Source organism: Strigops habroptila, chromosome 5, assembly GCF_004027225.2.
Source record: "Strigops habroptila isolate Jane chromosome 5, bStrHab1.2.pri, whole genome shotgun sequence".
Taxonomy (NCBI): Eukaryota; Metazoa; Chordata; class Aves; order Psittaciformes; family Psittacidae; genus Strigops; species Strigops habroptila.
In genome coordinates this window covers 14,299,287-14,312,827 of record NC_044281.2, presented here as the reverse complement: position 1 = coordinate 14,312,827, position 13,541 = coordinate 14,299,287, and the positions used below count along the sequence as shown (strand labels likewise).

Here is a 13,541-nt window from a genome sequence, read left to right as displayed (position 1 = left end):
AAAACAATCCATGGATGTGAGAGTTCTAACTAAGATTGTTCCCCTCATAATCTGATCAGTAGGTAAAATTGTGCTTGTTATAATATCTTGTGCTTAATTCATCTATATGGCTTTATTATTTCTGTTCTATTTTATTCCCAACAAATATGCTGATACATGTTTGCTTAAGATACTTCGTTCACCCCGCTTTCTTTCAACCATGTGATAAATTCTGTTTTCTTCCACTGCAATTTTTAGTGCTGTCAAATTATTTACTAGCCGGTGCTGTTATTTCAAGATGTAGTTAATAATTAACATGAAACCAGATCATTTTCTGAAAGGTTATTTTCTGATGACTTTTAAAAATCTTAGGAGAGATTGAAAATACCATTATGATTCATAAGGATTTGTTGGAAATAACAATATACTCTCAGGTGATCAGTCTCTAGTTTAAATTGCCTGCTAGCTTTAAGATAAGCCAGTGATAGTAATGTGTTGGCTCACAGGAGTCAACTCAGGTTTATTAATAATACCTACTTATAAGTTCAGGGTAACACTGTGCCTGTACTTTCAGATCCTAAAATAAGGTTTTGTATACAGTTCAACAGAATTAAAATGCTACCCAGTTGCCTTAATTTCCATTGAGAATTGGGATCAAGATCAAGGGCTTTATGTAGGGCAGTGTGTTTTCTTCCATTTTGAGGCAGGCAACTAAATTCCTTGAAGAGATTCAGACAAAATTTTAACCCTTATTTACTTGTTTGATACTGTCTAGGTTAAGATGTTCTCATGGGCCCTTAGAGACATCTTCAAGTCTGATGGCCTGTTTTTCCTCTGACAAGTTCTTTCTTAGAGTTAGGTTTAAAGTATGCCAACAGAGACATTTAGGAGTGTCTCTAGTTCAGGGTTTACCTGTCCAATAGAGGCCTGGCAAGACCAACTTGTGTTAGGCCATCATGATGGCTCCCCGGCCACACTGTTGGGGGATTTTGTTAAGAAATTAGGTTGCCAGTTTAGTTTGGAGAATGCTAAGAGCCAAGGAGAGAGTAGAATTTCTAAGAGAAGTAGAGAAGAGAACAGACTGGTGTCTGCTGGAGTGATGGAAGATGCTTCACTGCTCACCTGACACCGGCTGCTCCCAACCTGAGCAACACAAACAGGTTATGGGAGCACTCTTCAAGTGCATCACTACAAAGTTGGCCACAGCAGCTAAAATCACCCTTTTTCACAGCTCAGGAGCCATGAATGTGTCCTTCTTGATGGGTAGTCTGGAGGTAAGACTGGTGAGGGCTCCTTGGTGGGAACCTTTTGTTCTAGTGAACAGGAAGGTTTTGGTGGAACTAAACCATGAGGGGACAGTGTCTGGTGTGAATGAGCCTTGCCCATCTGGGAAATGGGAGAACTGCTGGGGGAAGTGAATATCTTCCTGTACTGAGATACGTTGCGAGACTTCCATAGTATCTTTGTGACCAGATATGATTTTGGAAGAACTTCACCTGCAACTTACAGATGCACACACATATTTATGATGTATATATATATGTATAAAAAAAAATTACAAAAATTTAACATCTCTTAAAAGTTTGGAGAAAATGGTTAAATATTAGATGTCTACAGGATGGTGCTCAGACTATTACCAATAAGCCCCTTAGACTGAAGTCAGCTGATAAGTCTTTCATTAACTCATTGCCTGAATCTTCTGAAAAGTAAGCAAATTTGCAGCCCACAAAGTTAAGGGGGAATTCTTCACTCCCAGCAAAAATGAAGGTGCCTTTAATCTGAATAGGCAATGCAATTTTTAGTACCTTGCCTTCAAGGGCTGCATTCTAAGCTGAGGGAGCTGTACACTAATAAACTGTGGTTCCCCAAGATGTTGCAGAAGCATCTCGGGAAGGGAAAACACTGGGTGAGTGTGGGTGTCTGAGAGCATTCAAGTCCTTGTCATGCCATAGATTGGGTCTCTCATGGGACCCTGCTCTTTGATTTATGTGAAGATTTCTGATTTCATGGAATATTCCGGGCATATTTTCTACCGTTAATTTTTACCAAATCATTTTCTCTGTAACCTTTTACATTCTTGTTTAGCCTTTATCCTTTCAAACAGAATGCAGCAGAAGCTATATTTCAGTACCTCCTGACTGCACCATATTTTCAAGAAATTAATTCTTGTCTCGTCTCTTGATATCCATATGCATTACTGGCTAGTCTGTATACCACCATTAGACAGAAGAAGGGGTCTTTGGCTATTGCATTAGTGGCTAAAGGGGGTCGTATATTGAAACACGAGATGTGTCTGGCAGTTTGGTATTCATGTTTTTTAATTGCTGATGTCAGTTCAGTATTCGACCTTTGACAAGGGCAAGCAGTGAAGGATGTGCACCTCAGACATCTGGAGAAAGAGCTTCTGTGCATACTGGACTACAGGAAATGATGTAGCTGTTCTACAAACCTGTTTAAAGCTAAAATATTCATCTAGCTGCACCATCTGTCTTGTGTTCACTCCCCTCTACACATTCTTCAGGCTTCTGCATCGCTTGCACGCAAGCATAAAGTCACATTCTGATTGTTGTCTCTGAGGATATTCTAAATATTTTAATGTTATGTATCTATCATGCTAGGTGGCTGTGCATTATTAGAAATCCTGGGCTTTAAGCACACTGTCATCCATTGTTCAGTAAACACAATTACATTGCCCTGTCTTTCATCTCTTCTCTAATGAATCCATGCTAATAGATTAATCAGTGCTGTTGCTTCACTATGATAATCCCATATGAGGAATAGTATAACATAGCTAGCAATTACTAACATATGCTGTACTCTGCGGAAAAAACACTGCAAGTGGCAACCCGGATCAGGAGGAGCGCAGTGGTGCCTCAGCCAGGCCTTGTGTTCCACGGCACAGCTCTGTCTGCTGGAAGGAGAGGTGGGCCTGATTCTAGGTGGTCTTTGGATGTGAGCAGGGTCCAGGGATCACTGCTACAAGGAATCTTCCAGGCTATCACTGACTAATGTTGTGCTACAAAAAGGCATATCTGAGAAGATGTGGGCAATAATGATCACTGAAAGGCTTTTTCAAAGTTTCATCTGCTGTTGGTTACTGAAGTGACTGTCTTGATTTAAATGTGGCTATGACAGTGACTTCTAAAGCTAGATAGAGCATTCTTACACCATTACAGCATATTACTGATGTTACTGTTAATTTCCAAAGCAATGAATAGAGATCTCTGATCTAAGACAAAGCTTAAAGTTGGCTCTGGCAGGCTGTGAGCAGTCCTTAGCAGGCTGATGTAACAATTTGGTTTTCCTTGCTGTTACGGAAACAACAAAACTATGGATTCCTGTTGACCAGCCTAGCTTGTTTAAGGCATCACATTATATGCTCCATTCATAAAGAGAATTAGCAGTAAAATATTAAATATAATCTTTAGTGAATTCTGGTTTTGTAACCTTGAAAATGGGTGTGTGTTTTAAATTTTAGAAACTACCGTTGTTCACTCGCACTGTCACTGGTGGCAATGGTGAAGATACACAATAATTTTCATATGGATGAAGGAGACAGCTAAACTCGATTAAGGGATTTTGGCAGTTTTGGTTTGGTAGTGCAATTACATATGAAAAGGATTGGGTTGTTGGGGTTTTTTTTTCCTCTTTTCTGTATTGTGCATTAGTGTGTGTCTTGGGTTTGGTGGTGGTTTGGGGTTTTTATTTGTTTGGGGGTTTTGTTGTTGTTGTTTTGGGTTTGGGTTTGTTAAGGTTTTTTAAGTGCCCAGAATTAGAAGAAGATCCAAGTTCTATTTTTGGGGACGCGGTGATGTGACATCATACCTGAGACTGTCTAGATAAGATTTAGATGTTCACTAAGTAATACTTTCATGAAGAAATTATCCTGATGTAATGTATATTGGTTTCAGAGATTTTTCATTTAGTTTTAAAAAGGAATACAACCAGTTCCTCTTTACACAAATGAGAAAGAAGTCAAACCACAGATTTGTAGTTTGCAAATCTCTTGTAAAAGATTTTGTCAACTAAAGATCCTGGAAGTTTTAAAGAACTGAGTCAAGCTGGGAAAGATAATGCTGATTTTCTGCTGAGAAAATTTGGTGGATATTCTTGTAGGAATACTAACTTCTTTCCTATCTTTGCAGTATTACTTGCCCAGTGGCAGTTTCCAGACAAGAGAAGGGATTAGTGCTGCATTTGTAGAGCTAGTGATAGTGCACTTCTTAAATAATGCTTGTTGCCATGGGAATGCTAACAAGTAGTTTATATAGTAACTCAAATGTCCAAAGGTGGTGCGCTTTCTTTAAGCACAGACTTTTGTCTCCAAGTGAACGATGCAGAAGAAGTCCTAGCTTGGAAACACCTGCTTCTTCACTGTCTTGTGTTGCTGATCGCACTGGTAAATACTCTCTATAAATAAGAGAGCAGTCATGGATTTCTGGACAGTAAATTTAGCAATAGTCCTTAAAATATAATTAAAAACTTAAAAGGTAAATAAAATATATTAATATCCTAGCAGAATCTCAGGATCTATATACATTACCTCTAATACCTACACATAAGAGTTGCCATGCTTCAAATCAGGCAGAATCTTTTTAAATGCTCTTAGCATGGGTGATCTTAAATTAATAATCTTACTGAGATGCAAACTACTGGCTCAGACACACTGACCTCATAATATTGCTTCGTAGTGTCCACTTGGCTTGCAGTGCAAGCAGAGGACTCGAAGGCAATTAAATCAGCATGATAAATGGGGGAGAGGGCTAATAAATATAGCCTCTGTTGTAAAAAAGATGCCAATGGTTATATGGCTGGGCCACGTACTCCATCCTTTCAGTAATTATTCCAGTAGTGACAGCTTCTAAAAGTTGCAAACACTTAGCGTATTACTTATGTTTCCAGTAGGTTTTTGGTTGGTGTTGGTGTGTGGTTTTTGGTGGGTGGTTTGTTTTTTTTCTTCCCCCTACTGAAACATTTCCTTTTACTTCAAAAATTGGTTCTTGGCCAGTAGAGGTGCTAAATGCAAATATTTATCAATATGCTATCAATGCTTTTAAAAGCAGCTTTCTAGTGCTTTGGAAAAGACATTGCTCACACCTCACCCTGGAAATTCTTAAAATGTTGGGCTGAAGTCCAGAGTTTTATGTGCAGGAAAGCTGCTTCTGGAGATTTTAAACTGAGACAACTTTTCCATTTTTCTTTTCCTCTGAGCCGTTCACTAAGGGAAGTACTTAAGCACTCAAGCTGCACCTCTTCATTCCCTTCACCCATGCAAAACAACTGCCAAGAAAGGTGCGAACTCTAGTACTCGTGGAATTTGGGGGGGAGTTTTCCCCCTTTCTCGGTGCTTGAGATCTGAGGACTCCTGGAAAGTTTCATGACCAAAATTATATGTAACAATTTTTATATTTGGGCCTAAAATAACCCTTGCTGCTCTTAAAAATAAAGAACTTACTGTGTGCATAGGACTTCAAGAAACAGAGCATGGCTGTTTCCATGCAGAGAACGCTCCTTAGGTAGATTTTTGAATAGTTAGCAGTGGAAATAAATTGGGATTAGGTAAAGCAGGGAGCATTGAGGAGAACATTTTGAAGGTTGGTATTGGCAAGGTGTAGAAGTTGAGCGTTTCCAGGAGAGCTCAGTGGGAGTTAAGAGGTAAGAAACTGGCTGGTGTAACTTATGTCTTTGAAGAACTGAAGCTCCTCTGGTTTTGGTTCCAGCTGACTCCTGTTCTCCATGGGAGCTGTGTTTGATATTTAGCAGTATCTTACCTGTGTAGAAAGCAGGGGCTTCAACAGGCTTGCTGACTTTGGACCAGTGCTAATTAGGAGGGAGAAGACATTTTCTCCTGTGCTTAACCCCACAATGTACTGTTCCTCCCCCGGCTTCTCTGTGAGCGCACCCTGTTTACTACTGAGACTTTGCCCTCGTATCCTTCTGTCAGAAGTTGTTGACCACTGAGCTAAGGCGTAAGCAATTATTTTGAAAATACATGTGTGTGTATAAGATGTTCCTAACCCACTTTTCATGATGATACTGAGTGCTTCAGTTGAATTGCGTGTGAGATACAGTTGTTTCTAATCTGCTTCAGCGCAAAGTTGCCCAGAGTAGTTGGACCTGCCAGGGAAGGGGTTTTCAGCCAGCTTGATTTTTGCATTGAACAGCGCAGTGTATCTATCCAGCAGTGCAGTTCAGCTGTGATGATAACCCTCAACAGAGTGTTGTTTAGCAAACAATTTGGGGGAATAATTTCTTACTAAAGATTGATTCCCAGGAGAGTGTCTATTTATGCCCTTGGTTTTAAAATACCTTTTTAAGTGCTGAGACCACAGCTCACTACAGTACTCAAGAAATCCATCGGTAGTTGAGAGGGAGAAAATGTTGCTATTGTGGTTTCTGAAAATGTCATGTAATTGCTAAAAGCCATACTATATTATGGCTTTTCTTTGTGCTGTGCTAATTAAACATGAATCCACTTACATATTATTAAAAGTATCTGAAGATGTACAGCTATTCATACATTGAAAAATATCTTTTGCCAGTCCAGTAGAATTTGTCCATTTCAATTGACAACCTTGAGAGGAGGTGCATAGTTCTTATTTTTGTATTTATTACCTGCCTAAAAATCATCTTTAACAAATGATTAATTGCATTTGTGGATAATGCACAATTGCATCAATTATCCATTTCAAATGGATTTCATTCTGAATAGTTGAGAGGATGATGTAGTTTAATAAGTAAGTGAAATGAAGTGTTGTAAGCTGTTTAAAATTACTTATCACGTTTTCTGGAGGCAGAGTGATTTAAATCAAGCAGACTGCTGGAAAAATAAGAAATACGCAGTAACAAACACTAATATTTTTTTCTTTCAGTTTAGCAGCATTTTATTAGCCTGTTTTGCATTGGCTTTCATCCTTGATATATTGGTGATAGCAATACTGTGGGCATGTTAGATGGTTAGGAATTTTTTAATTGAGATAAATAAGTTGTGGTTATAAATACACTTGTTTAAGTATGTCAGCTTGCATGTCTGTTGATCAGCATCTTCTCTTTCGGACATGCTCTGTAATGTTTAGAAGCATACTGAGCAACTTACTCCATTTTCTATTATTAGTTGGTTTTAAAAGGATATTTGATACTTAGCCTATTTTGAATAATAAAAAAAGGAAAGTTGTTAAATTAAGATTAATCTGGACATTTTTTGAGGCATTATTATGCATGCTTTTGCAATACTAAAGCATTCTGAAATATGTTTCAGGAAGTGGTAAAGCTGTGTGGGCAGGAAGATAGTCTTGTATTAGCTTGGTAATGAAAGGTTAGCTAAGCAGATGAAACCATATATTGACACCAACTTTGTTTTCATACCTAATATTTTAATGACTTTGACTTTTGTGTTGGTATTTCACAATGTGTAATGCTTAACTTATTCAGAGCCTCTGCTTTTAACACTTTTCCTCAGAAAATTATTTCTTCTGCAGAGGTGTTCTAAGAACAGGTTTTGGCTAACTGATTACTTGTTATATATTTCACTTGTCAGAGTGTTCTCTGGCCTTGCGATAGCCTGACTCTGTAAGTAATAACAATAAAATAACTGTTTTCCTAGTGTAGGATTTTAGGGCCACACCTTTGATAAGGTCCATTGCAGATTTAAGGCCAAATGGGGGAATCTAGGAACCAGTTTTTAGTCTAAAACCTTGTCATTTGCTGCATTCTTCTTTTTACAGTTTGAGGGTGACAGGAGTATCATAATGAAGGGCACTGGTTATTGTGGTCAAACAAAGTTTCTTAGCCATTTCAGAAACACACACACACAGGCAACTTATCTTTTGTCCCAGCAGGCTGAAGTAACCCATGGAGAAGCCTTTCTGAGGCACAGTCAAGTACAACAGTCTAGAACTTGGGAACAGCACCCTATCCAACTGCTGGATGTTACATCAAGATGTATATAACTGATTCAAATAGGGCTATCATATGTTTACCCATGCTTGGTTATATTATTATTGAATGAAAAAGGGCCGTTATGTGCATTCCTTGAGCTATATGGTCCTGTATGCAGTGACAGCTGTTGCATTTGTTACTGTAACTACAGGTAAACGCCTTTACTTTGTAACATGGACTAATTGGTTTGAGAATATTTATGAAAGTGCTGAATTTTAAAGCTGAAAATAGTACTATGGCTTTTTAAGCTCGCGCTGACTGTCAGAAATGCTCACATGATCCTGAAAGTGTTGCTAAAAATGTTCAATTTTAAAATATGGTAATTAAAATTGTCTGTTGTGAGAGCAAGATGAGACATTTCCTGCATTTGTAAACGAAGTATTCCTTTCCCCCCCAGGTTTCCTTGCATCTGACTGTTTGTTATGTTGGTAGGATCTGAACTCCTACTGAACCTTCTTGGAAGAAGGTTTACTGTTGGCCAAGTAGGGGAGCGAGCTCTGCAGCCTGCCACCCTGCTCTGTGACCTTCTGCTTTAGGGTTTGGATGCCTTTCCTTTGTTTTAAAAAGCTGATGCCCTCGGGGAATACAATACTGTAAACTGGAACTTCAGACATATATTTTCACTTTTAACTTTGTCATTAAAAGAAAGTTTCAGATAGAGATACTTTCCCTTGGGTGTACTGGACTGCCCCATTCCTAATTTGAATAGATTCCATGTGTATTCCTTCTATTAATAGATCTTATTTATTTCCTTCAAGTTTATTGTTAGTGTTTGACCATTTTATACTCCAAGTATACCTTGCACTCAGGATTTTCTCCAGTTTATGTCGACTTCCTTTTCTGTAAATCTGTCTGAGGTTTGTCTTATGTTATTGTTCAATAAGAATTCTTCTTCCAAGTAGAAGAGGATTTTTTTTTGCAACATAGCTTTTCTAAGAAGTGATATATTTGCAGTTTTGTACTTCCTGCAAACTTACAAGAAGTAAGTCTTATGAATAGTATTCTGAGCCTACAAGGGAGAAGTGAGGTGATTTAGAGCCGTTTTAGGGCCCCTGGTGTCCTGTGAATATTTCTAAAGGTCTCTTACTGGACTAGGTGGTATTGTCCACTCTTGGGTGAACATGCAAAATTTTGCTGTGGAACCACCTCAACAAAAGATTTCTTTTTAGCTAAAATGTAATGTAAAACTACACTAGAACCAGAGCTTAGTTAGAAAACAGATCTGGTGCAGGGTTTGGGTTTTTTTTTCTTCTTAATGTGAAAATCCAGGTTTTCTGGGTTTTGATGATAGTGAGAAAACAGAGCAAGGGGCTGGTCAGTAGCTGGTCAGTAGCCTGGGTGTCAGGGCAGCCATATGCTGTGTTACCTGCTCAAGGCTGTGCCCTTTGTTTCAAATAAGAACAGTTGGTTTGACCATTTTCAGCCCTTTCTCTCCCTGTCTCTTTTTCTAGACAGAAACTTTCATAGTCTTGGGGTAACAGTTGGACTTGATGATCTTACAGGTTTTGTCCAACCTAGTTGATTCTGTGATTCTATTCTATGCTTCTGTGCATTTGTTCAAAGTGCCACTATTGCTTCCCAGCCTATCTCCCCCTGACATTTGGGGGTTTTTTATGAAATAAGCATTTTCAAAAATTAAGTAAGAAATGAGAATTTCCCTAACCACAATAAGACCCATGACTGAATCCAGCATATTTATTGTGGGGGCTAATATAGATCCATACTGGCTGTTGAACTGAGAAGACTCTGCATGTTCACAGGGTAGAAAATGTGACTGGTATGTACTCTTCACTCATTCCACTGTCACATGCACACGTTTACCTAATTTAAGAGCTGTCACATAATGAATGTAAGACTATTCCAAGCATTTGGTTTACAGTTGTTTGCAGAGGGCTGTTACTTAATGGGATCCCTCTCTTTTGCTTCAGTCCTAATTTGAAGAACGTGCTTTTTGCAGCACCAAGAAAAGTTGCCTAATTCAAAATATCCCTATGTAAATAAACTTTAAAACTTCCCGTGTTCTTAGATGCATATGCTTTATTGGCTTTTGTTTTTACCACACCATTTTGCTTTTTATTCTTATTTCTTAAGTAAAAACTGCAATACTGTTGCTATAAATCTATTACACTGTCAGCTGAATTTGAGGCAAGTTTTGGGAGTCAGGGTCATTAATCCTGCTGCTATTGAAAAACTGACAATCAGCCTGTAAAATATGAACAAGAGATTGAGGTTTCTACTTGAGGTTGAGTTCCTGATTTATGAGGTTAGTATGGAACATGCTTCATGTAACAAGAATTGTTCCTTGACATGTGGTTCCACTGTGAAAAGTGATTGGAAGAGATGGCACATGCTCAGTATACATTTCTTAGAATAGCTCTTCCATTAGTGACAGCAGTTCGCTTTCAATGAGCTATATTTGGCTTGCAGTGGAAGCCAAGTCTGTTGGCTTGTGCTCTGATTAACACACAAAGAGAACCACTACCAATATTGTGGGTTCAAAAGCAGTGTGTGAACCAAAGGGGGATCCAGCTTGATTTATATTGTAAGGGTTTCCTTGCAAGGTTGGTCATGATTCTTTTTTTAAAACACAAAGCAACCCACTCTTGCCCACAACTCTCTTGGTACTTATAAACTGAAAACAAGTTCTGCAGGTCTTTGAAGGACTGAAAGCACCAAACCTTTAAAGCCATCTTTCTGAGTAGAGCCACCTTTTGAGAGACATTGGAAGTTTTAATATACGGTGTAGAACTTTTATTGAAAATTAAATTACCTATCTAGCTGGCTTTGTTCTTTGGAATTAATCTATAACATTGCTACCTTTTGCCTTGAGACAACGTGATATGGCAAGTATATACACTGGAAAACTGTACCACTGCAACAACAAAAAAATAATTATTAACTTTAGGCTTTATCTGGTTAAGATCAAGCTCTGAATTGAATTCTCTTAGTGTGTTGACAGCTGAAGATTTATGTCTTCCAGCTATACTCCTGTTGTGGAGTTGACAGAAGTGACCTCTCCGAAGAAGGTCTTTGTTACGGATTTTGCTCTGTTTACATTATTGCCATAAGGGTTGTAACGAAGTACAGTACGTTAAAGCTAATATATCACCTGCTGACAGTGGTCTTATCTCATTGGTACCTCTTTCCCTCTCCCAGTATGAAAAAAAGTGCGAACATTGAGAGTCTAAGGATTACAAAAAGCCAGAAAATAGTTTTCAAGAGCTTTAGCGTTAATGCCTAATAGCGTTCCTGTGTGCACTGTATTTTTGTGTCTGGCCAACTTGTTACGTAATTTCTTTTTCTGTGAAGTAACTGTGAAAATATGTCTTTGCCAGATAAATGCTTCTAAGGGATAGAATGAGGAGGAAAAAAAGCCATTGGGTTTATCTACGGTCTGTGGAATCTGTTGCAGAAAGAAGGTGGCTCAGGATGGGAAAGAATGACATTCAGGTTAGATAGACAAGGAAGCAGTACGGTGAGCTTCTGCAGTGGAAGCATGGTGGGGCTCTGGTGTGAAGAGCAGGATTTTAGATCCCCTCCTGTTTCTCCGAATGCTGTGTCACATACATTGCATACAGAATGGGTCTTTCAGTCCTCACTGTCAGTGAGATGATGTTACTTGTGACTTGTTTTCTCTCCCAAATATTGCCTCCAAAATATGTATTCATAAATATATAAATAGACTAAAAATATGCTTTGGAATCTCTCAACAGGGTGCTTCCCAGGTATCATTTCAGGATGGGGAGATGAACCTCACTGGACCCACAGAACTGTTGTTGGCTCAGAGGGGCCGGCTCCCTGTCAGGTAGGAGCATCTTCTGTTCAGTGCTAACTCAAATGTGGTTTGTCAACACGCATGATAAGACAGACTTCTCATTCCAGCTGCATCTGTGAATCTGCATTGTTCTCATCATCGTCATGATCTCTTCCTCCTTGTCCCTTTCCCATCCTAAAAATGCACTCAATTCACATACTGAAGCACATATTTGAGCATGAGTCTTTTACCTTATTGATGAATATGAATTATTTTCTTGTGTTCTTTGTAGTATAAGGCTAAGGGGGAAATATGCTGCTACTGTGTACTCTGGTTTTGCTTTCTACTCAGTCCTGCAAGTATTAATGTCAAGATAGAGGATATTCCTAGGTAATATATCTTAATAAATAACAACTCAGCTGAACCATATAATCCTAAAGTGATCTTTTTCAGTTAAAATGTCACCTCTGTTTTTGAGTGGTAAGGTTATTACTTTGCTATATCCTGTAGTAGATTTTATATCTATGTTTATACACTGTGAAAACTATAGCCAATATTTGCAATATTTCCCTGTGCATTGCCTCACTAGAGTAGTCAGATAGAATGCATCCTTTTTCTCTCTTCATTTATAATAAAACAGAGATGGCCATTGCTGTGAAAACTGAAGGTGGTAGTGGTTGCATTGGTAGTTTGAGGAATAACTTATTTTGATGAGTCTAAATTGTGAGTGAAACTTAGGCAAATATAATCTGCATTGGAAGCTAATACAGTAAAATTTGAGAGCTGCATAGCTGAAACAAGAGGAAACTGGGTTTCCCAAGAGGTTTAATAGTGAGCTTTGGTCTTTATTGTTCCTGAAATCACAGGGAGAACTCTAAATGGCGCTTGGCCTTGTTGAACCTCATACCATTTGCCACAGCCCATTGATCCAGCCTGTCCAGATCCCTCTGCAGAGCCTCCCTATCCTCCAGCAGATCAGCACTCCCAGCCAACTTGGTGTTATCTGCAAATTTACTGAGGGTGCACTTGATCCTCTCATCCAGATCATCAATGAAGTTGTTAAACAACACTGGCCCTAACACCAAGCCCTGAGGGACACCACTAATGACTGGTCGCCAACTAGATGTCACGCCATTTACCACCGCTCTTTGGGCTCTGCCATCCCACCAGTTTCCAACACGGCGAAGAAAACACCTATCCAGGTCATGAGCAGACAGTGTCTCCAGGAGAGCGCTGTGGGAGACAGTGTCAAATGCTTTACTAAAGTCCAAATAGACAATGTCCACAGCCTTTCCCTTGTCAACCGGGCAGGTCACCTTATCGTATCATGTTGGTCCAGATCAGGTTGGTCCAGCAGGACCTGCCCTTCATGAAGCCGTGCTGACTGGGCATGATCCCCCCATTTCCCCCACACGTGTTTTGTGATCTCACTTAGGATGATCTGCTCTATGACTTTCCCCAGCACTGAGGTCAGGGTGACAGGCTGTAGTTTCTGGGGTATTCCTTCCCGCCTTTTTTGTAGAGAGGTGTCATGTTGGCCTCCAATCCTCAGGGACCTGCCCACTAGGCCAGGACTGCTGATAGATGATGGAGAGTGACTTGGCAAGCTCCTCCGCCAGCTCCTTCAGCACTCTTGGGTAGAAAAATGAAATAAGCAGCATCTGCATGCCGTAATCTTCGAGCATTTATCCTCACAAACACCTGATTTAAGAACAGATATTGATATTCCCATTTTACCTGGATGAAGTCTGGGAAGGAGGCATGAAGTCACATACCCAAAGCCTGTGGGGAAGTTCACAACAGCAGGGACTCCAACCCTGGTGGTCTTCTGGGCCATACCAGGACTTCGGTAGAAGGATCACCTTTCCTG

General features: G+C 39.4%; 1 protein-coding gene across 1 annotated transcript in view; it reads left to right on the top strand.

Moving 5' to 3' along the window:
- PARD3B (par-3 family cell polarity regulator beta) overlaps positions 1–13,541 on the top strand; it is a 416,125-nt gene that overhangs the window by 166,232 nt on the left and 236,352 nt on the right. Inside the window, exon 5 of the mRNA XM_030485475.1 lies at positions 11,631–11,722. Coding sequence (XP_030341335.1) covers positions 11,631–11,722 — 92 coding nt within the window. The remainder of the gene's footprint in view (positions 1–11,630; positions 11,723–13,541) is intronic.